At 41.9% G+C, this 24,683-nt stretch overlaps 2 protein-coding genes and 1 pseudogene across 6 annotated transcripts in view; all 3 read left to right on the forward strand.

The window, feature by feature from the left end:
* The window catches only part of Zc3h12b (zinc finger CCCH-type containing 12B), a 200,487-nt gene that overhangs the window by 137,626 nt on the left and 38,178 nt on the right, over positions 1-24,683 (forward strand). Inside the window, exon 3 of one of the 5 annotated variants that reach the window (XM_051140942.1) lies at positions 17,268-17,463. The exons of the other annotated variants lie outside the window; for them this stretch is intronic. The gene's annotated coding sequence lies outside the window, so the exon portion shown is untranslated. The remainder of the gene's footprint in view (positions 1-17,267; positions 17,464-24,683) is intronic. 5 annotated transcript variants of the gene reach the window in all.
* LOC127185261 (germ cell-less protein-like 1) lies at positions 9,068-10,585 on the forward strand. The gene has a single exon (XM_051141794.1). It carries the CDS (start codon positions 9,068-9,070, stop codon positions 10,583-10,585), a length of 1,518 nt encoding a protein of 505 aa, XP_050997751.1.
* Positions 19,448-20,261, forward strand: LOC127184605 (THO complex subunit 4-like; annotated as a pseudogene).

Here is a 24,683-nt window from a genome sequence, read left to right on the forward strand (position 1 = left end):
TTTAGGGAGGAAGATAAATGAACTCAATAAAGTAACCAAAAAGTCTGGCTACACTGATGTCCAGAGTTGATGCACTATTTACAATCCCACCAACAGTGCATGAAGGTTTCTCCTTCTTCATAGTTGGTGCAATACAATCTCTAATATTATAAAGGCAACTGAATGCTCTAGATTGAAGGCCGTTCCCTAGGAAAACAATCTGAGCACGTACCCATGACTGATAAGCTCAGATAGTCAATGTGTGAATCCATCAAAGCATAGAAAATAAGTATCTGTTGAGCTCTCCTTCCTAAATATGGCATCAACATCAAAACTGTCACTTGTGGATCAGAGAACATTTTGTAGGCACAGGTATAAAAACTTTAAAAGTCTGAGGTCAGAAAGGATCAAGGCAAAACTGTGTCCTCTATAGGCCACCCTGATTCAAAGCCTATTTGGAAGTAAATTTCTGCTGGCATCTGCAACAGCTTCCTCAAAATTCAGACCAGAAATGGAAAATCTATACAATAGAAGTAAATAGTGGGTCTCCAGTATTCCTAGGCAAGCTAAAAAATTAAATGAAAAAGTATTTGGGACAAGGCATAAAAGAGCCTTTGGGACAAGTGACACTAACAGATTGCTATATATAGTGAAGTTTTTCAAAAGATTTAGAATTGCAAGTACAGGATATAAAGAGTTCAAGGAAAAAGAAAAATGCTATGAATGTGGGGTAAAGAGAAACTTCAAGAGGGAATGCCATGCCATAAACAGAAAACAAGAAATAAGAACTCCCATAATTTCTGATAAAGGTTAAAAGGCATTAATAAGCATCTCTTATCATCTAAAACTTCAATTACAGGGCTAACATGTAAAAAAATTTGGCTACATATATGATTTAGTTTTTGCCTCTTTTTGTTTTCAGGAAGTACTCCCTTACATAAAGGCCATTTTGATAATTGCCAAAGTTTTTACTAAAATGCAATTTACTTTCTAGCCACAGGGTAGAAAATGATATCCAAGCAGAGAAAAGATTTGGTTGAGACTGACAGTGTGACAAAGCTTGATAGTTAAAAGTTCATGCAAAGCAAGCTTAATTTGCTACAATGTGCCCTATATGTTATTTATACTTAACTTTTACTTAGGAAAATAAAATACAAAGAAATAGTAAATAGGTATGAAAAAAGTGTTGGGAAGAAGGCTAAGAAGGATTAAAGAAAAAAGAGAATATTTTAGATAAAGATGAATTTTGAATGGTTAAAAAATTGTTCTAAGAATGAAAAATAAATTATGAAGACGAAACATAAAATTTAAAGCCAGATCATGGAAATTTTGAATAAATTATACAAAATTTGTGAAGAAAAGGACTTAAAATGAAACATTTGATTTCTAGGCACCTAACACTGTGTCAATCACTTTTGCTCTTTGACCACTTTGCCCACTTCAAACACTAGCAATCTTAACTATCTTTTAAAATAATCTGTTCTACCTCATCATAAATAATGTTAGTTTTTTTCTTTTTGGTAGTTAATTTTGTTATTTGGTAGAGTGGCCTAGTGCCAATCTGTTCAACTAATGAAGGTTATTTTTTCACAATATCTTTAATACTTAGAGCTGAATATCAGTTTATGCAGAAGGTTCCCATACACCACTGACCTACTCAGCTCTCCAGCCACAACACAGTATTCTATCCCCAGTCTCCCAGCTATGACTTATATGAGGAAAGATGTTATTTCTCTCAAATGTGAGCCTCATTTCATTCATAGTTATCCCCAAATTGGCTGAAGACAGAAATGTGCTCCCTTTATGTGGTGGTTTGAGTAAGAATGGCCCCCATTGGCTTCTATTTGAATGCTTTGTCACCAAGGAGTAGCCATAGTCTCTGTGAGTTCATGTATATGTCTGCCAGGCTGTGCTTAGAAGACTTTGTTTCCTTGGTATCCTCCATTCTCTCGGAGTCTTATAATCTTTCCACCTTCTCTTCAACAGTGTTCCCTGAACCCCAAGGGGAGGAATTTGATGGAGAGATGTTGTTTAGAACTATTAAGTTTCTCACTCTTAGCACATTGTCTGGCTGTGGGTCTCATTATTTGTCCTATAAATTGTAGGTGAAAGCTTCTCTGATAATGGATGAACCAGACACTGATCTGTGAGTGTAACAGAATGTCATCAGGAGTCATTTTATTGCTACAGTCTTTAGCAGAGGAGTAATACTCGGGTTTTCCCTTAGATTCCCTAACGTATCTAATCCCAGGTTCTTGGCCATGTGAGCAGTGTTAAGGATAGGTTCCATCTCATGGACTGGGCCTTAAGTCCAATCAGATATTGGTTGGTTACTCCCACAAGCTTTGTGCCACTATTGTATTTAGCACATCCTGCGGGCAGGTCATCATCGTAATTAATGTTTTTATAGATGAGTTGGTGTTTACCTTTCTTAAAGTACTTTTTCAAGACAAAAAGTTTAGCTTCTGTAGAAAGGTACATAAGGATGCAAAGTTGAGCAGGCAAATGCACTCAGAGGGGATCCTGATGACTTTTATTCCTAATGAATTCAAAAGCTTCATATTCTTATGTGATTGGCTGATTTAAAGTGATACAGTTGATAAACAGATCACAAGTTTTAGCAGAAAAGGAAACCTTTGACACATATTTTGATTTAAAGAACTAATGACATGAAAGGAATTTGAGTTTTTGCCAAGTGGCTTCTTTAAAAAAATATGGAACTTTATCTTATTTTTCCCTTGATAAAAAGACAGTACATTTTGCATGTAATCCCCACGCTGGCATAGGGCATTTCTAAACTCAAATTAGGAAGGAGATTTGATGACTCAGTATCTGAATCTTTTCCACCATTATCTTCTTCGTCTTTATCGTCTTCTGTCTTTGGAGACTGCCAAGCATGATACCATGAGCTCATCACAGGAGCAGAAGGCAGAACAATTCTGTGGTAGAGTATCAGTGAAACTTCAGGGCTTGCTATCCAGAACCAATTCAGATCCATTCCCTAATTCTGGTAGAGCACTTCTAGATCACCTTTTCTGTGGCTCAGCAGGCACACATGAATCTCGGACCACTGCTCTAGAGGAGTAGTCAGTAACTGTTAATAGAGCCCACAAGATACTAATGGTGAAGGACAGCACTATGGAAGCATACTTTATCGGCCGAGGTTAACAAGGATGACTTAGAACACTACAAACCCCAAACATATGCCTGCTGTAGGGAAGAGCCATGAAACGTCTTCACTATGACTGTGGGGAGGATTCCACCTGAGGCAGCCACCTTCCCTGTCATGGTCAATGACTGGGGCTCATAATAAGGTCCCTGACATGAGGACACACATAAGTATAATATCAGCTTAAATGTGTTGTAGGTTATTGTTCCCAATCTCTGAAAGTGATTGTATTAGTTAGGGTTCTCTAGAGTAACAGAACTTATAAAATTAATCCCCCCTCTCTCTCGTGTGTATACACACACACACACACACACACACATACACACATACACACACACACACACACACACACACACACACACACAGAACTTATAGGCTACAATCCAGCCAGCTAATCCAACAATGTCTGGCTAACAGAAGAAAGTCCAAGAATACAATAGTTGCTCAGTCCACAGGCTGGATGGTTCAGTTGGTCTTTAGTCCACGCTGGAATCCTGAAGATGTAGGCTGTAGTGTCAGTAAAGGAGTGAATGTGCTAGCAAGGTGAGGGCAAGCAGGCAAATTGTGAAATGTTTCTTATTCTATGTCCTTATATAGGCTTCCAGCAGAAGGTATGACCCAGGTTAATGGTGTGCCTTCCTCCCTCAAGATCCAGATCAAAGGTGTGTGTCTTCCTACCTCAAAGGCCCAGACTAGAAGTGAATTCACCCATTCCAAACCAAGCAAAAATATCTCACGGTGTGCCGGCCATTTCTAGATTGTAGTTCATTCCAGATATAGTCAAGTTGACAACCAAGAATAGCCATCACAGTGATGGAATGGACTTTTGCCAACAGAACTGTGCTGATGAAGTGTAATTGCAGTTTGAGTCCCTGCCTCCTACTGCAGAACACTCAAGAGATAGGACATTGTATAAAATATTCTTTAGCTTTAATATTGAACTTTTTGTCTTGTTGGCATTTAGGCTTAACAGTTCTTACCCTTTCTTTATTTCATTTTCTTGCATTTGGTATGACAAAAGATTTATATGGCCTGAAGAGAAACCAGAATATATACTGTTTTCTCCCATTTGTAACAGAAACATCTGTCCTAACCTTCACTATCATACTTTGGAAGTACATAGTTTTATTTCTCAGGCTGACACTAGAACTTGCTTCATGAAATAATTGTATTTTGAATATCACTCAGATAGTTTTGGATGTGAATTTGAACTCAGATGCTGTGGTGAAGAAACAGTTCTGGAGCTACTGGGATTAACTGAATGTGTTTTGTATTTAAGAAGGATGTTGATTTTATGGGTTTGCAGAAAGCTTGTAAGAATCAGAGGGGATGGAGGACACCAAGAACACAAGGTACTCTAAGTCAACATGATCAAGGTCTTTCTAGACACAACAGACTGGCATGCATTTGAACTGCCAGAGACTGAGGTACCAAGCACAAGACTGGCACAGGTCTGTACCAGATGGGGTCCTAGAGCTGAAAGGAGAAGTGAACACAAGCCCCCATCCCTAAACCAAAAGTCATCTCCAACTGATAACCACTTGCAAACTGTTTGTCCTATTCTAGTTTGTTTGTTTTTGCTTTATCTTTTATTATGATTCCTTAGATGCCTGTTTCCTTTTTAAGGAGAGACAGAAAAGATATGGATCCAGATAGAAGGGAGGTGGGAGACATTTGGGGAAAGGAACCACAATCAGAATATATTGTATAAAAATATATTTAAAAAGAATACAGTAAGATCTTTTAAAGATAAAATAAAACAAAATAATCCTAGGTTTCTTTCAACAAAAAATACATATGAGTGGCACACAACAGATGGAAATCAATCTGAGGCCCCCTTATCAAATTCCAGTGTATGAACTGGGATCAGTCAATGCTGGTATTTGTCCTTTTCCTTTATGTGAAAACCTTAAGTTAATTTTTAGATTGCATGCAATAAAAATCCTCCTGCAGACTTATGGTGAGGATTTTAATTACATCATTGCATCTTTACTTGAAACAACACCTTGTATTTACCAGTGAATATACTTGTATATACCAGCAAACGGAATGTCAAATAATTTTTTACTTTTGACATATTTGTCTGTGCAACACATATCTCTATGGACTGTAGAACCTCTAGCAGTTTTTCTTTCATGTGATTGTGGAAGAATTTATTATGTTGCAGATCCAGTTTAGGCAACGCCAAGACAAGACTCCTGATTAAGATGTCTAGCACTGTTCTTCAGATGCATTGATATGGCCTTATGGGGGAGGGAAGGGAGATATTTTAAAATGTTATTATTTATTTATGTATGTGTATGTGTGTGCCTGTATATGTGCATGAGCTGGAGGTAAGAGGCATCCCCTGTAACTAAAGTTATAAGCAATTGTGAGTTGCTGTATATGGCTGATGGGAATCAAACTTGGGTTGTCAATAAGAACAATACATTTTCTGAGCCACCTCTGCAGCCCAAGGGGAAATACATTTTTAATTTAAGTTTTTGTCATATAGTATATTTTTTAAAGATTTATTTATTATTATGTATACAGTATTCTGCCTGCCTGTACACCTGCAGGCCATAAGTGGGCATCAGATCACATTATAGATAGTTGTGAGCCACCATGTAGTTGCTGGGAATTGAACTCAGGACCTTTGGAAGAGCAGGCGGCGCTCTTAACCACTGAGCCATCTCTCCAGCCCCATACAGTATATTCTTATTATGATTTCCCCTCCCTGAACTACTCTCATATCCTTCCCAACCTCCCTACCTATCTAATTTCATGGTCTTTCTAGCTTGCCCTCACTCCTCCTTCCTTCTCTTCCTTCCAAAAGAACATCCCCAAACCCAGAAAATGAGAATCAAAACAAACAAAAAAACCTCAACAAAAATTGCTAAACAACAGAAAATGAAGCAACTCCTACACACACACATTTCACAAAATCCAACACCCATTCACGTTTAAAGTCTTGGAGAAATCAGGGATATAAGGCATGTGCCTAATCATAGTAAAAGAAAAAACAACATACAGCAAGCATATAGCCAACATCAAACCACATGGACAGAAACTTAAATCCATTCCACTGAAATCATGGACAAGACAAGACTGCCCACTCTCTCCATATCTCTTCAATATAGTACTTGAAGTCCTGGGTAGAGCAATAAGACAGTTAAAGATGATCAAGGGGATATAAATTGGAAAGGAAGAAGTCAACGTATCACTATTTGATAATATATATAAGTGACCACAAAAAATCCACCAGAGAACTCCTACAGCTCATAAATACCTTCAGCAAAGCAGCTGGATACAAAATCAACTCAAAAATAGTCAGTAGCCCTCCTGTATACAAATTACAAATAGGCTGAGAAAGAACTGAGGGAAATCACACCCTTCACAATAGCCACAAATAATATAAGGTGTCTTGGTGTAACTCTGTCCAAGCAAGTGAAAGACTTGTATGAAAAAAAAAAAAAACTTCAAGTCTCTGAAGAAAAAAAATTGAAGAAAATATCAGATGTTGGAAAGATTTCCAATGCCCATGGATAGGGAAAATCAATATAGTAAAAATGGCCATCTTACAAAAGAAATCTACTAATTGAGTGCAATGGTTATCAAAATACCTACACAATTTTTTACAGACCTTGAAAGATCAATTCTCAACCTCATATGGAAAACAAAAAATGCAGACTAGCTGAAGCTGTAGAGCAACATTTTTAAAATGACATGGTACTGGCAAAGAAATAGGCTTCTTGATCAATGGAATCCAATTGAAGACCCAGAAATAAACTCTCACACCTATGGACACTTGATTTTTTGACAAAGAAGCCAAAACCATACAATGGAAAAAAAGATAACAACTTCAACAAATGGTGCTGGTCTAACTGGATGGCTACATGTAGAAAAATGCAAATAAATCCATATTTATTACCCTGTACTAAACTAATGTCCAAGTGGATTAAAGACCTCAACATAAAACCAGACACATTAAATCTGTTAGAAGGAAATTGGAGAAGAGCCTTGAAGTCGTTGGCACAGCAGAAAATTTCCTGAACAGACTACCAGTAACTCAGGCTCCAATCAACAGTTAATAAATGGAACATTATGAAACTGAAAACTTCAAAGGATACTGTCAACAGAACAAAACAGCAGCCTACAAGCTAGGAGAAGATCTTCACCAACCCTACATGTGATAAAGGCCTAATATACAAAGTATATAAAGAACTCAAGAAATTAAACACTACCAAACCAAATAACCCAATTAAAAAGTTGGGGTACAGAGCTAAACAGAATTCTCAACAGAGGAATCTCCATTGGCTGAGAAGCACATAAAGAAATTCTCAATGTCCTTAGTGATCAGGGAAAGGCAAATCAAAACAACTCTGAGATTCCATCTTACAACTAGCAGAATGGCTAGGATAAAAAAAAAAAAAACTCAAGTGACAACACATGCTGGCAAGAATGTGGAGAAAGGGGAACACTCCTCCATTGCTGGTGAGAGTGCAAACTTGTACAACCACTTTGATAATCAATCTGGTGCTTTCTCAGAAAATTGGGAATAGTTCTACCTCAAGACCCAGTTATTCCACACCTGGGCATATACCTGAAAGATGCTCCACTCCACAACAAGGACATTTGTTCAACTATATTCTTAGCAGCTTTATTCATAATAGCCAGAATCTAGAAACAACCTAGATGTCCCCCAACTAAAGAATGAAAAAACAAACTGTGGTACATTTACATTATGGAATACTATCCAGCTATTAAAAACAAAGTTGCAGGCAAATGAATGGAGCTAGAGGTAACTCAGACACAGAAAGACAGGAACGGTATATACTCAGTTGTAAGTGGATATTAGCCTAACATAGATGTCCTCTGAGAGACTCCACCAGTGGACGATTGGGACAGATAGTGAGACTTGGAGCAAGACTCTGGGCGGACTGTGAGAGTTTTTTGAAAGAGTGAGGGTATAGAAGGACATGGAGAGGTCAGGAGCTCCACAGGGAGTCCATCGAGGCTGGAGGATCTGGGCCTAGGGGGCACTGCACAAACTGATGCACTAACCTAGGACAATGCATGGAGAGAACCTAGACCCCCTGTTGAGATGTAGCCAAGGGACAGCTAATTCTCCGCGTGGGGCCGGTGTCTACCGCTGAACCTCTGACATGCACTTTGCTCCACAATTTGATCACTGCCCCTTGGTAGGACCGCATTATGGGCACACAGAGGAAGGGAATGCAGACAATCCTGGTAAGACCTGACAGGCTGTGTCCAGACAGTAGGGGACATGTCCCCCTTCCTGTCAGAGGTCTGGGGAAGGGGAATATCGCAGAAGAGGCAGAGAGAGTGGAATGGGAAGATAAGTGCATAGGGATATAAATTGGAATGAACTGTGAATAAATTATGATAAATAAAATATAAAAAATTGTACAGCTGTAAATATTATTTTTTTAACCAATCTGTTTTAAAATACAGTGGGATATAGGGCACATATTATCTTTTTCACAGAAAATGGCTTTACTTTCTCTGCCGCTGATACAGTTGCAGAACTTAATAACGTATGTGAACCGTTTGGAGGACAAAGATCGAAGCAAGACAGAGATTCCAATAAAGAAATTATCACTCAAAGTTTGTGTTCATGAGCATAAGCAAAAAGGTACACGCAAAAAGGTATAGATCGAGCCATCAGTCGGTGAAGGGAGCTCAAGAACAGGAAGTTTTGGAAGGAAGGTGCAATGTGTAGTCCTCCAAGGTAGGGGGAGCCATTCTCTCGCTGGTTTGGTCGTATGCCAGAGTGGCGCTTCTTGGCCGCCATTTTGTCCTCGAGTCTGAGCCGCGCGGTTCGCTGTTCAGCGGCAGTCTCGCTCGAGGGTTTGTTTTCGGCCTCTACGCCTGAACGCCTGAGGTGGAAGTCCACGTCTTTGCCGTTTATACGCAGCCATGGGCACTGTAAGCAGTCGAATAAGGTCCAGACTAAATCCGGCCGCAGAAGAAGAACCTCCCGCGGGTGGAAATGAGGAGGAGGAGCGTGCGGAAGCAGGAGCGGCGGTCGTCCCTGAAGAGCAGGCAGGTCATTCGGGCACAGTCGCCACCGCTAGACAGCCAGGCCGCAAGCGGAAGGCCGGTCCAGGGGGGACGTTGGCAAAAGTTCCCCATAGGGCATTGACCAGAGATGACTTGTTTTTCCTGAGGGATGAAGACAGTGATGTAAAAATCTGTGCATTTCAAGAGGAATGGTGCTTGCACAGGGCCTACCTATGCCGGTCGGGGTACTTTTCTAGCATGTTCAGTGGTGCCTGGCAAGAGACAAACATGAGTACAATAGAGATGCAGATGCCCGATGAGAACATTGATCGTGACTCTTTCCATGAGGTTTTGGGCTTCTTGTACCGCGGAAGAATTGAAATTCCTCCCTGCCGAGTTGTTGCCACCTTGGCCGCAGCCTCTATGCTGCAGTTGGATGAGGTAATTCGGCAATGTGAGGTGATAATGATGACGTCAGTCAATGCTGAGACTGTGTGCACCTACTACTACTCTGCTGAGATTTATGGGCTTCGGGCCATAAAATATATTTGCCGCCAGTGGCTCTTGGACAACCTGATGACCCGGCAAAATGATGAACTATTGCTAGAAATCAATCTCGATCTCATGAAAGAGCTCATTGCCTCTTCAGATCTCTTGGTGGTTGAAGTGGAGATGGACGTATACACTACACTGAAAAAGTGGATGTTCCTGCAGCTAGAACTCACTTCCACAGGATCCCAAGAAGGACTGTTGCCTATAGAACACTTGTGCTTTGCTAAGTACAAAAGCAATTCAGATGGTGCCTATTTTCTGGACTGTGAACAGGGGAGAGCCTTTGTGCCGGTGTTCCAGCAGCTAAGGCTTGCCTACATTATCTGTGACCCGCCATCAGCACACATTATTGACCAGGATGAACTTATCCCTGCAACATGGCTGACCCGCGTATACAAAGAACAATGGCTAGCACTTCTTTGGGAAAAGCAAAACAGGAAACTTGGACCAATGGATGTCTACTTTTCTGACATCCATGGAAACAGCATGAGGTGTTCAGGGAAACTTTACGCAGATGAGGAACGCAGCTGGACCTGGCCTGGCTTCAAATTTGCCTGGGACTTGGTAGTATGCTACACCAACAAGCGCATTATATTCCGCCGCAGTGCATTGAAAACCTCCTGTGGCCTTGGCGTCAACTTACTCTGGCAGAGAAAAGTTGCCTTCCGTCTGCGGGTGATCTCTTTGGACCAGACTGGGAAAGCAGTTTTTAGAATGGAGACAGACTATCATGTTCTTTCTCTGAGAAAGGATCAAGAGCTACCTGTAGTAAGCCTTGAAAACCAAGACACACGTTTCCCCATGTATGTGGCATGTAACTTCCTGTACCTTGCTCCAGAGACTGCTTCTTGCAGTGGCAGAAGCAGGAGTGCAAGGCGATAAGCAGCTCTTCCATGACGTCAAGAGTAGGCAACGTCCTGCGGATTCCATCTGCCTCCGAAACTACCCAGACTTGGCCATCACTGATGATCTGCTTTGTAACAGTATCTGCTTAAGGAAAGCCCATAAAGTTTGAGACTGTCTTGGACTATATGAGAAGCTCCCCCAAACTGCCAAAACATAATTGCACAGTTATTGTGGCAACTTATTCTGGGCTACCACCTATCAATATCTACATACTTTCTGAGAACACCGGACAACTGATAGAAACTGTGAGCTTACATAACCTACTTCTTAGTGAAACATTTTAACAATGCATTTCTTGTAGTTTGGTAAAGTTAATGTTTAAAGGAATAGTTTGACTTCTCTTTCAGTTATATTTAGAACTGCCCTATCCTACTCACAGTTAACCTCCTTTGTCCTCCATTCCTCTGTTCTTCCCTTTGAGTATAGCACTTAGCTTTTATTCATAGGACTTAGTTTTCACAGCACATAGTTTTCGTTAAAAAAAAAAAAAAAAAAAAAAAAAAAAAAAAAAAAAAAAAAAAAAGGTACTACAAATATAATCTTTATTTTGGTTGTTCTCAAAACTAATAAGGTAATAATAGTTATATTTGCATTTTTACAAGAAGACATTTCAAAATCTGTAGCACTATATTTGGGGCGTGATCCATGGAAGCAGTTTCATTATATAGTTATGTTCATTTACTAAAGTTTAAATGTTTACAAGTATGCATGTACCATTGAGCTTCAGAAATGTTTGCTGTTCAAGTTTTATTTGGATCACAGCGTATAACAAGTTGTACAGTGGTTTGATAGTGTATGGATCTGGATTCAACTTCAAGCCCTAAAAAGTATTGTATTTGTAAAATACGCTCCATTTAAAGAGCAAGAATCGTAACATAATCTTTGGAATAGAATACCTAAGAATTACAGTGAGAAGTGCTTTCTATTCTGAAGTGGGATAAAGGGCTGTTTAGTAATCTTAAGAGTAAGTAGAAAGTATTTTTGTCTGAAATGGAGAGAACTGTTTGTCACAATATAAATTTTTTGCTTTATGATTACTTTTAATTTGAAAACTGTCACCACTTTACCTCTTACCAGACTTTCTACTTCTCACTGATTGATTTTTGAGGTTAAATGATGTCAAATAATTTAGCCCAGTTTAAGAATCCATACAAATAAGTATATATACTTAGAAAGAAAGTAAAAACTAATACAAACTGAAAGAATAAAATAACTGACATTTAAAAAGTTTCACTTAGGTAAGAAAGGATTTTCCTTATGGGTTTATATTTCTCTTCCCAATTAAATCAAAACCCTTGCTCTTTGGGAAGAAATTACTTTATTATTTCCCTTTTCTCATTAAGGAGACTTGAAAGACTTTGCTACACCAAGCCTACGTATTAGTGTTCCCCCAATAATTTAGTGTCAGTAATATGAAACGGCTAAAAAGCCACCCCTTTGTTGTTGGCTTTTAATTTGATATTTTTCTCCTAAAGTATTTCCTTATACTCTATATACCTAGCTAGCTGCAAACAAAAAACCTCGCTTCATTTTAAAAATGAAGTTGTGGGCCCCTTTATAGTTTCCAGGCCTCTTGGCACGTCCACATAAATGCAGATATACAACAGTTAGAACCTAGGATCTACATAGGAAGGAGAATGATATGTTTGTCTTTATGAGCCTGGGTTACGTGGGTTAATATATTCAGTTTTTTCCATTTTACTCCAAATTTTGTCATTTTGTTTTGCTTTATAGGAGAATAAAAATTCATTGTGTATGTGTACCACATTTACCTTATCTGTTTATCTGTTGATAGACCTTTATTGTTTGATTTATTTCCTTTCCTCACTGTTGTGGAAAAAAAAAAGCAATAAACATAGATGTACAAGTATCTCTGTGGTGGGAGGTAGTGTTCTTTGGGAATATAGTCAGGAGTGTTGTAGTTGGGCCACATGGTAAGGGAAGGTGATATGAAACTAGAAAGGGGAATGGGAGGGCCAGAATGGTACAGAGAAGGAATGAGCTCAGGGGATGGAAATGTGGAGTGAGATGAGGGTGGGAGAAACCAAAACTAAATATATAAGTAAATTCTATAAGGAAACCCATCATATTTTTCTGCTAAATAAATAATAAAAATAATTAAAAACATAAAATAAAGCTATGGGGAAAATAGTCTAGGGTGGACAAGTCACGTTTATAAGGATGACAAGTTGCTGAGGATGGGAAGGGCCTGGATGCTACCGTGGACTTTCACATGTATAACAGGTGCTTGCGATAGTGCCGGAGCCTGGAGGCCACTGTGCATTTTGATAGCTGATAGATGCCACAGGAAGCCATATGTCCCTTCTGCGAGAAGTAAGGGAAATGACTCCTTCCGCCACTGGGAGCTGGTTTCATAAGTTCCCGAGGAATAATGGCTTTTGTCTAACTACCAGAAATCCTCTTATAATCCATATGGACTGCTTGAAAGCTAACATAACAGCCTTTTGTTGATGATGTAATCTTTTTTTTTTTTTTTTTTTTTTTTTTTTTTTTTTTTTGGTTTTTCGAGGCAGGGTTTCTCTGTGTAGCCTTGGCCATCCTGGACTCACTTTGTAGACCAGGCTGGCATCGAACTCACAGCGATCCACCTGCCTCTGCCTCCAGAGTGCTGGGATTAAAGGCGTGCGCCACCACGCCTAGCTCAATGATGTAATCTTTGACTGCTTCAACAGGACAGGGTCAGAGTAGGGGGCCAGAGAGGAGGCCAGAGAGTCAAAAGCCTGGGGACTAGGGATGGGGCAGTCACCAGAAGCATGTGGTTCATTATCCCAGCCTGAAGAGACAGGGATCAGGTCACATTGGCTGGACTGGTTTACAGTAAGTGTTCAGCAGGTCCAAGCAGGTTCTGTTACAGCAGGTTCTGTAAGACCACCTGGGGCTGGTGTGGCCCAGGCTATTTTAGAGCAGTTTGCAGGCCCTAGATGGTGTCTGTCAGTTGAGGGGAAATCTGCTGGGAAAGAACTGGAGTAGGGAAAAAAGTACTAGAATGACCAATGTCTATCATCTGCACTGAAATCTTCTTCATTGTAGGAAAGCTGGTATTAAGTATCTAGTAGTTAAAAACCTGAAAAATTATTAGTATAAGATAACCATAAAAATGTACTTGTAATAAGACAGAAATTTCTTGGCAGGAAAGAGAATAAAGGCTAAGAGTTTGGGGACCCAAAAGTTGGTTCTGGGTTAAAAGTATCAATGTTATTCCCTCTGCCCAGAGATGTATGCATTACAGTGAGTAATGCTTGTAAGTCTATATTTAGAAAAACAAAAAAGGAAAGTTAAAATTTTGTACCTGTAACTGGAATAATTGTGTTTTATCAAGCCAGTGTTTTATCAAGGCTAGATTAATGGCTTATAGAACTCTATTGATTAATGTGTTAATATTCTGAACTTTGAAGTCTTAACAAGATTTGAGTCTCATTTTTAACATACCTAAAATCAGTTTCTCAGAAAAGTACAATTTGCAATCACAAACCTTACATCACTTATTTAGACCTTTCCAACTTACATAAACGTTTTTATTACTTGGACTGGAAACTCTAGTCCTATAGTTCAGCTTAAGCTCATTTCTAGACATATAGGCATTCTGAGAGGTAACACTTTTCTGTCTGTTTGGTCTGTTTCCAGGTCTACCTTAGTGTATCTTTGCATCTCATTTATCTATCTCTTTCTCAATCTTTTTTTTTAACACTGTGTAAATTGATGACATGAGCACCTCACTGTATGGGAAGGTTTTACTGTAGATATGTGATAGCAGCCAGGAGCGTGTGGAAGAGTCCAGAGCTAAGGGAGGAAGTAGACTTAGTGTTGCCAGCAGACTGGACACGGTCAGGGCTATTTGCGAGAAAGGAGAAGAGCAGGGGATGGAGTATAAAGAAAGCATCCTGAGAGTAGCAAGAGCAGAAACAGAGCTCAGTGAGCTGGGTTACAAGAAGGGTGGGTAGCTGCGGGGAGGGAAGGGTCAGGAGATGGCTATAGAGGTTTTCAGATGGATTACATGTACTCGTAGGTAGGGGCTGAGGGAACCTTGAGGCTAGCATGGGCTTAGATATGCTGATAGGCACTACCAAGTATGCCCATCGGAGAGCCATCTGTCCCTTTTGCCAGAGGTAAGAGAAGTGACTCCTTTTGGTAGACAGGAGCTGACTTCACAAGTTCCTGACGAATGCTGACTTTTACCTAACCACCAGAAACCCTCCTGTAGTCCAGTTTGAGCTTACTTTTTAGATACTTGAACTGCATTTTGGAGTTTAGGGAATTGGAATTTCCTTTGTAACTAACAGATACTATCTGCACTAACATCTTTATTTTCACATTTCTGGCTGTCTCAGTGTGTGTGTGTGTGTGTGTGTGTGTGTGTGTGTGTGTGTGTGTGTGTGTGTGTGTTTCTCTGTGTGTGTGTCTGTGTGTCTATCTATCCATGACAGGAAATATAATAAACTTATTACATGCGTAAGACATGGAAGTATTAGAATCTTGTCTGTCTTTCATGATCTCTGTTTCTACTTCTGACCATGCTGTGCAGAGAGCATTCAGCAATTAGGATGTCACAGGAGATTTGCCCTTGAAATATGCTCAATTTATTCACACAAACATTCCTTACAATACCATGCTGTAATCTTATGTAAACAGGCATCCCACCTAGTGAGCAGGGGAGAAAAAGCCAGCCAGTCCTGCAGTGAACCTTCTCTGATGAGGGCTCTTCTGAAGCAAGCTCAACCAGAGTCCAATGGGATGTCCTTCCATTGTAGCAGGCAGGGAGGAAGGCAGTGTTGGAAGTCCCAGAAGGCCTTTGGAAGCGGCAACCAGCCACTAGTACTGAAGGTAGGCATTTGTGGACTCAGCAACAGTTCTGCAAATTCAAGGGTTGTTGAAGCCAGAGTCACAGAGTGGCTACTTTCAAAGTCCCCTTTGCACATGAGAATCAGTGCAGAGACTTGAGGTGCTGTGTCTCAGGAGCACAGCAGTGATATCCTGGAGTCCTCTCCAAAGTTCTAGATTTGTATAGTCCAGAGAGAGTTTTCTACTAGAAGAGTCCACAGCATAGGGCTGACTCATTAGCACACCAGCACTCATTGGGGCTGATTCATTAGCATATCAGAGCCTGCCTTTAGCTTGGCTTGAGCTGCCTCATATCTGGTTCATAGCAGAGCTGCCTTGTGGTTGACTCCTTAGCATTTTGCAAGTGTTCCATATTCTAAGTCACACAAAACAGTTTTCAAGTTATACAAAAGTTATACTTATATTCCTAACATGCTCATAGTTCTGTTGATTTATCTCTGCACTGTCTCCCTTGCTATCTTACTTTTCTTTCTGTCTTTCTGAATATCTTTCATCCTTTCTGTGTCTAACCATTTACACACTGCCTGTCACTTCTGTATAAATCACTGCCTGTCTCTTCCTGCGTTTGTTTTTCTATTTCCTGTTTCTTGGATTATATACCTCGTTCTACCTCTGTCTGTAGCTTTTCAAAGTATCCTTGTCTGCCTGCTGTTTAAAATGTGCATTTGTCTCTACTCATGCATTGGACTGTCCCTGCCTGCTTGACTGTTAGGTCCAAAGCAGGCTCCCAAAATGGCATTGCTGCTGACAGTGTCCTAAGATAATAGCCTAAGTCTAATCTAAGTAAACAGAATTGTTATTAGGTAAACAGAAAACTAAACTCAGCATTATCCAGTGATCCCATAAGGTGGGTTTCTGTTGACTACCTCCCTTATCTGGCCCCAATGTTTAACTACCTCTATCAAAGACAACTTAGTTCCTGATTAGCTCAAACATCTGGCAACAGATTGAAGTCCTCATGTTAACCTCTAGACTGTTCTGCCTCCCACCACCACCACTACCATATTCCCAATAAATCTGGTAAGGCTTTCCCCACTGGCTTCTGTGCTCTACTCTCAGAGGCAACATACTAGTAGTTTGTTCCCTCAAAAAACTTTTCTTTGTATACAACACTAGAGCAGTCTACTGTTACAGGGAGCTCACCAAAGGTGACTGTTCAGACACACTTTATAGCCAATTGAAAGCCTTGGTCATAGACGTAGGGGAGGGGAATAGGGTGAAAGCGGGAGGGAAGGAGGAACAGGAGGATACAAGTGATGGGATAACAATTGAGATGTAATCTGAATAAATTAATAAAATAAAATTTAAAAAATAAAAATAACTTCAACAACAACAACAAAAGAAAGTCTTTATTCCAGCCAGCTGGGATTACACTAGGTTATTTGGGGACCCAAGTGTGCCACGACCATTTAGACTAAGGGGCTTTTTAAAGCAAAACCACATACTGTTATCTCACTCAGCAGCTACAGAAGGAGGCTTGCACAAGCAGACAGTTTAACAGAAGCTAAGTTAGCTGGGGAATCTTGACCTCAGATCCTAGAATAGAGTTGGGTAGTTTTGTGTGGGATTATCCATTAAGGAGATCAAATTCTAGTTAAACGTGAAATGAACCCAGCAAGAATACAAAAGGAGAGATTCTCTGCACGGTCTTACCCTGTAGCATTAGTTTGGTGGTTCCACTATGCCTTTGCTTACACTGACCGACAGTGTCTTATCAGCCAGGCTGTCCAGTTTCTGGATAGTTATTTCCCTGGTACCATGGTATCTCTTACTATATCCTGTCTCCGTCTATCCTCAGGAAACAGGATTTGAAATGAGATTTCAATTCTGTGCACACACCTTCTCCTATGATGTGGCCTTCTAGTGGCCTAAGTGTTTCCATAGTCCATGAAGAAAACATGGGTAAACAGTCTAATGACTCACATCCAAAGAGGCAAGGTTTATAAATGAACATATGTCCTATGAAAGAGAAAGAGGAGTTATGGAAGATTCAGGTAAGATAAACACATACAAACCCCAATAAACAAGTATAAAATACACTACCGTAGAAAGTGTCTAAATAAACATTGTTAGCTGATATTGGGTTCTGTAGCAGAATTTTAGCTGAACGGTCTATCTGGCCTGAATCTGGAGTGATGGCACCTAACCTTGAAGTGGCCTTTTGTCAGTGATTGTTTTTTTTGTTTTGTTTGTTTTTGGTTTTTTGGTGGTTTTTTTTTTTTTTTTTTGGTTTTTTGTTGTTGTTGTTTTGTTGTTTTGTTTTTGTTTTTGTTTTTTTGGTCAATGATTGTTACAGGCGATTTTACAGGCTTGTTCTGAAGGATTCTCACACAGTCCCAGAAGATCAGTAAGTCTCCTGTGGCTGAGAACTGATTAGGTGAAGGGCCTTTCAAGACAACCTCTAGATCAGATAAGAGGTTTTGGTATGAGGAAACTGATTTGCTAAAGGTGCCTCTTGTGTAGCAATAAAAAGAGGCTCTAGGGAGCTGTCAGTGTTTAGTCCCTGAGAGCTTGATCCCCCTGCTGCTGAGAAGCATGAATTCATCCTGCAGTGGCTCTCTTTTCTTTGATCAATAGTCTGGCATAACGCACAACACTTCAGGCCTCCATGAAAGCTCTGGTACCAGGCACTGAGTCTCTCCTGGCACTTAACCCCGCTAAGCCCCTGACCCTCATTGAATGTGTTGAAGAGCCACTGGATGGTTTGTGTCTTCCTCTAGTCCTCCGTGAGTCCTGGGGATGCCCACAACTACAGGTTGCAGTGACATTTTTCCTTCCCCTTCTTGTTCATGGGAATGGTGTCTTCCATACACTCTCATTTCCCTATGGATACCTTCTAGAAAACTTCCAGGGTATACACCCTGCACTTGGCCTGAAGGGTGCCAAATTTATTCATTTTTGCAATCAAATTTGGCTTCAATATCTCTTAGATCACAAATCCAAAGGGCCACCTGGCAGCACCCTAGATCTCAATATTATTCAAGACCTTTACAAATATGGCAAGTGATCAGGAAATGGAAAGAGATTTCCTATTTCTTGTTTCTCTCTACTCTGATCCCTGTTTGTTTTTGTCTGGGCTTCCCTTTGCCCACACACATGGTATAACTGTCCTGACTTTCAAGTTAGAGTTGATGGCTCTGTAAAGTTGTTGAAAAGTGGGAGCCAGGAGCTGGACCTAGCAGGAGGAAGAGAAATAAAAGGAGAAAAGGAATAAGCCAGCTACAGGGTGCACACCCTCCCACACACACTCTTGGCAGGCTGGTGCATGTCTCAGCTCCCTCCTGCAGTGTCCTCTGTCTACAGCCAGGGCTCAAGAATTTCCTATCTCTAAGCCTTCCTTGCTATCAGCTTACTGGGTTCAGTTTTACAAGAATTCAGGTGTCTCTTAGATGTGGGCGGCATTAGACTGTTGTTTTATGCTGTCTCACTTTAATTAAATGCTGGCTCTGGAGTTCGGGTATGGCGCCCCCTCCTCTAAACCCAAGTGTGCTTGTTTAGAAGTTTCATCCAAAATCTCTCTTCCATATTAGGCGAGCTACCTGACTATGTGACAACGAAAGGAGGTCAAAACAAAGATACAGACAGACAATTCCCAATGAGGAGTATTGCTACTCATATGGTACTCTAGATTTTGGTTAAACTCTCTAAAACTTTGCTAAGGTATAAATCTTACCTCAAGATTTGTAAGCATATTGGCTATAATTAAACCCAGCAAAATCTGTAACAAAAAAAGGCTAACTTGAAACCCTTAACACCAGGGTTGATAGTTAAAAATCTACATAATGGGAACATGTGGCTTGCTGCTGCCATATTAGTTGCTATTCCCCCATCAGGATGGAAGCAGTCACTTGGCTGACAGGCATCTTTGTTAGGGTTGGGAAGTATGAACTTTGCTATGTGGCCTCACTCCTGTCTTGGTTAAAAGTGAACATACAAGGCCACGGCGTGCTGACCCGTGGGCTCGATCCGAGGCCGGACTCCGCGCCCACCATGGCCAACAAAATGGATACATCTTTGGACGACATCATTAAGCTGAACCACAGCCAGTGAGGCGGCCGCGGCTGGGACCAGGGTCATGGCAGGGCGGGTTGCCAGGGTAGCCAAGCCAGCGCAGTGCAGGCAGCAGCACAGGTGAACCTAGATGGCTGGCCCATGAGGAACCCGCCCACCACAGCTTGAGGCGCTGCAGGTCTTAGCTGCAGCAGCAGGCAGCAGAGGCAGTGGCAGATGAGGAAACCAGCGGGCACCCTACAGCCGACCGAAACAGCTCCTGGACAAGTGGCAACAGGACCAGTTCGGTAGCGGCTTCGGGTGTGGAGCCGGCGTGGAGATGCGGGGAAGCTGCCAGTATCAAACCTGGACTTCAGAGTGGCAGATGCTGATATTCAGGAACATTTTGCTGAATTTGGAACGTTGAAGAAAGCAGGGGTGCACTACGATCGCTCTGGACGAAGTTTAGGGACAGCAGATGTGCACTTTGAACAGAAGGCCCGATGACCTGAAGGCTATGAAACAGTACAATGGCGTCCCTCTGGATGGCTGTCCTATGAATATCCAGCTTGTCACATCCCAGATCGACACACAGCGAAGACCTGCACAAAGCGTAAACAGAGGTGGCATGACAAGAAACCATGGGTCTGGGGGGTTTTCGTGGTGGTGACACCAGGAGAGGAACCCGTGGAGGCAGCCTGGGAAGAGGTAGAGGCACTGGTAGGAATCAAAGCAGCAGCTTTCTGCTGAGGCGCTGGATGCACAGCTGGATGCTTATAACGCAAGGATGGACACCAGCTAAACACCCGAGCAAATCCGCACACCGAACAAGACCGAGAAGCCTAGGCCGTGATCCCTAGAGGGAGGGTTGGCAACTGGACTGTGCAGACAATGGTGGATTGTCACGGACCACCAAGGGGGCTTTTAGCCGTGGAGAGCAAGGGTCCTAGCATATCAGGTGGGGACGGATTCGGCGCAACAGACAGACACGAACACAAGGGAGGTTCAATGTTGCTGCCAAAATCTTTACTTGAGCTCAGTACAATCATGACAGGAACTTTTGTTAGCTACAAACCACAGTTTAAGAGATACAGATCAGGTTACAAAGTGTAAAGTACAGCAATAATCAGAAACTAAAAGTACAACAAGGTCCTCTGGCTATGTACAAGGGCCAGAGACAGACTGCGGTTAATCACCTCAGAAGGTGGCATGAGCTTTTCTTAGAATTTGCAGTCAGCTAGGCGAAGCTGGCTCCTTTTTCAGGCATGTTATTATTAACAGTTTTTACCCATGAGAGAAGTACAATTCTGCACATCTATAGCCCATACTTAGATAAAGTTGTTATATTCTTTTACACATCTTAATATTTCTGGTAGTCCCATACATTGTAAACCAAAACAATCACATGGGGTGCCATACTTTACTACCACCTTGGTGAGTTGTGTAATTATGTCATTTTTCTCTGTTGCAGTTAAAGTGCACCATGGAGGTCTGGCCCTCAAGATTCTTTCCCAGGGACTCAGGTCCCAATATCTTATCTTTTTACCATCCTTAGTAACCCATCGTGCTAAATCCTCATCATACACTCCTATATATGGTAATGGAGGGTAGGGAGTGGTTCTTAGAGCTATGGTCCTCTGTATTTGGGTCTCTGTTACCATTTCCCTTCACTCCAGTCCTAAGTTGTCCCATTTTCTGTTTTACTGGGAACTCCCGGGACTGCTTCACTCTCCTCGCTATCCTCGCATTCCTGGATATGCCTTCTCTTCCTAGAATTCTTTAGCCTATACTCCAGCTGTTGCCATTTGTCAAGTGCCTCCTGCACAATTGCATTTTCTTTCTGTATCAACTGCACAAACACCTTCACCCCCAAGGTGTAGTTTTATTTACAGTCATGCTTCTGGTACTGTTTAATATGAGACGTTCAGCTTTCTGCAGAACTACTTCATCCACGGCCACCATTGGTTCATTTCCCGATGGACTCACATTAGGTTTCTCAGTTACTGAGATGTTCAGAGGGTAAGAACGGCCTTGCCCTGGAGGTGGACTTAATAAGAATGCGTGAGTGATTATAGAGCAAGGAAGGAGGAAAAGCAGAAGTAGGCCAATAGCCAGGCTCTGTACACCCAGGACTTGGGATGCTCGTCTCAACAAATACCTGGGCTTCTGCCAGGGACCCTTGCAAATCTGGTCCCCCATCACCTGATCGATGTCGGAGCATCCTCCGAGCCGATAAGATTGCATGTCACACAGACTCTAGCGGAGTGGGTGTGGCAGTGGATTTGTTTCTTTCTTCCCTCCCCCCTTCTTTTAAAATAGGATCTAAAAACTCATGTAAAGCTCCCCCCTTTTTTTTCTGAAACAGACCTGTTTTGTACTGAGTTATTTCGGGAATAAATTTTACTGGTTGCTGTTGTGGAGAAGGTAGTATTTTCACCTTTGCCATAGTAAAATAGAAATGTGTGTTTAAAAAAAAAAAAAGTGAACATACGGCATAAGCCAACCAAGGAAAGAAACAACTCCTCCTGTGTCTGAGGCCCAAACCAGATGATTCCTGTACTATTTTTAATTACGTCAATCGAGCCTCCCCATTACCAGCTTCAGCCCTCATTCCCATCTTTCCCTGTCTGGCCTCTTTGGCCTCCCTTTCTTCCTTCTCAGCAATAGACCACCCACATGAACTCTCTCCGGCACCCGCTTTCAGCCCATTGGCAGGCCTTAGTCCTCCTGCTAATGGGTCCTGTTTCACCAAGGGACTCCCTTTAACTCGCCCACCCGGGCCTAAACCAGCCATGGTTCTCTCTTTGCAGAAGGTTGCTGAGGTGCACAACTTGGTCAGGGTACACATATCCTTCCCATTAAGTGAACTCTTTCAAATAGAGAAAAAGACTGGGGCCCTACACTGCTAACTCCTCCACCTTTATTGAAGAATACCAAAATACTACCCAATCTTACAACCTCGCCTTTCATGACATTTATGATTCTCACCAAACACCTTCTCCCAGAAAAGTGCAGGCAGGTCTGGGACCAAGCTGTGGCTCATGCAGACAAAATCCACCAGACTAATGCTGCCCATCCAGTCACAGCTGAGGCCGTCCCCAACTGGGACCCTGAATGGAATTACAGTGTGCCAGGGGCCATCTTGCTAGGGCTCAATTTATAAATTGCTTTCTGGCTGGTCCCTATGAGACCTCCCTTAACGTGGTAAATTATGAAAAAGAAAAAAAACACCCAAAAGTTCATTCAGGACAGACACCAAAACCCATCTCAATTCCTAGCCTGCCTCACAAAGGCCCGTTTGCAGTATACCAATCTCGATCTCAAGTCTCCAGAAGGGAAAGAAAATCCTTATGACTTACTTCCTCTCCCAGAGTTTCCCTCGTATTATGGCCTAACTTACATGACTTAGAAAAAGGACCCCTAACTCCATAGGCATAAGTGTTAGCAGTGGCTGTCAGGGTATACCACAGGAGATAGGAAAAAGCCCCAAAACAAAAATACCTGATGATGGCTAAGACCTTTCAGCAGGCCATAATAGCTGCCTAGGCTCCCAAAGCCTGACAGCCTCCAGGTCCTGTCTCAAATGCAGTCAGGAGACCTCCTGACTGGGCCTGGGCCTGTCTAAACCCTCACAAACCATTCTGACTATGCCCCCAGTGCCGTCAAGAGGGACTCTGGGCTGTGGACTGTCCTTACTTCCTTCCCGGCGTGAGGGCATCAAGCCCAGATCACCCTCCTCCTTCTCCGAACTGCACAATCTGACATACCTTTCTCCATACTGGCTCCACAGGTGAATACCTGGGTGTGGGAAACCCAAAACCCCACTAGAGTCAAACACCATTCCCCTCTCATTCAGTTATAAAGCCCTTTCACTCTCAATCAAGGGTGAAAGATAAGAGTAGACTGCCCACCTGATTCTGGTTGTTTGACAAGTTTTGTCTGTTTTCTGTGTGTGGATGGGTCTGTTTTCTGGTGTGTGTGTATAAGTTTTGTTGTAAACATGGGAGCAGAGACTGTAATCAGTCAGGTTCCGTTGAATGTATGAATGATGGAGGCCAACTGCATGCTTTGTTCTTACCAGTCATCTTTGAGTGTGTGAGTTTATTGGTTTTGGTTTTGGTTTCTCTGTCATTGCCAGCCACGAGCCACCACTGCTACAACTGTTTGCTGTGCCTGCTTTGATGGCCAGAGCTCAGAATTTATCTTTGGCCTTCTGGTCACTGGCTTCTCTTTATAAAAAGATTTTTAAAAATTGCTTGTTTACTAAAGTATTAAAACTACACTTCCATGAATTCATATATAAAATTGCACCCCTGCCCCACCCCTCACCTAGGCAGCATGGGAGAGCTGGGCCAGAGGGTGTGACAGCAGCAGAGCTGGCACTGTCCCTATCCTGGGCAATGCTGGAAAGTAGGCCCAGATCGTATGAGCATGGGAGAGCCAGTCCTCCCTCTTGTCTGCTGCTGCAACAAGGAGAGCTGGCCCTGTTCTTTGCCTGGGCAAAGTGGGAGAGGTGACCCTAGTGATTTGAGCCTAGGAGAGCTTAAGGGCTGAGCAACACAGCTACCACCCAGGCCCAGATCCAGGGCTTTGAGTTGGCCAATTCCAACATCTACCCATCTATGAACTGCTGGAGTGCATGCTGTAGAACAAAAGCTGCAACACCTCCATGATACAGGACAACCACAGCATGCCCAAGAGGAATTCCAGGGAGGATCTAGTATTGATAGGGTAGCAGAAGCCAGAGGCCTCGAACCAAACCAATGACTCACTGCACTGAACCTTTGCAAGCAAAGCTCTTTGGCCGATAGGGTACACTGTGTGACACACTGTGACACAGAGTAGCTTCCTCAATGAGATGTTTATATTTTGTTTTGTTTTTATATTGTTTTTGTTTGTCTGTTGGCAAGGGAGTTTGCAAGAGTAGAGGGAAGATATTGAGGGAGGGGGAGATGAATGGTATTGGGATACATGATGTGACATTCACAAAAATAAAAATAAAAAGTAAAAAAAAGAATGTACCACTGGCTGCAGTCTAACTTCTTATACGTGAATCAAAAGAAGGTAAGCCTCATTTCACCCATTACTGTCTTCTGTCCTCACCACCTGTCTTACCTGCTAATGCAAGAGTCTCCAAACACCACTGCCTCCCTGAGTTCTCTCTTCAGGTAGCTTTGGTAGAGGATGCTGACTGACTCAGTTTGCTGGTTTGATATCTAAATTT

This window comes from Acomys russatus, chromosome X (genome assembly GCF_903995435.1).
Source record: "Acomys russatus chromosome X, mAcoRus1.1, whole genome shotgun sequence".
Classification (NCBI taxonomy): domain Eukaryota; kingdom Metazoa; phylum Chordata; class Mammalia; order Rodentia; family Muridae; genus Acomys; species Acomys russatus.

Excerpts from the sequence above, each read along its gene's own strand:
- LOC127185261 (XM_051141794.1), top strand. The coding sequence starts at position 9,068 with ATGGGCACTGTAAGCAGTCGAATAAGGTCCAGACTAAATCCGGCCGCA.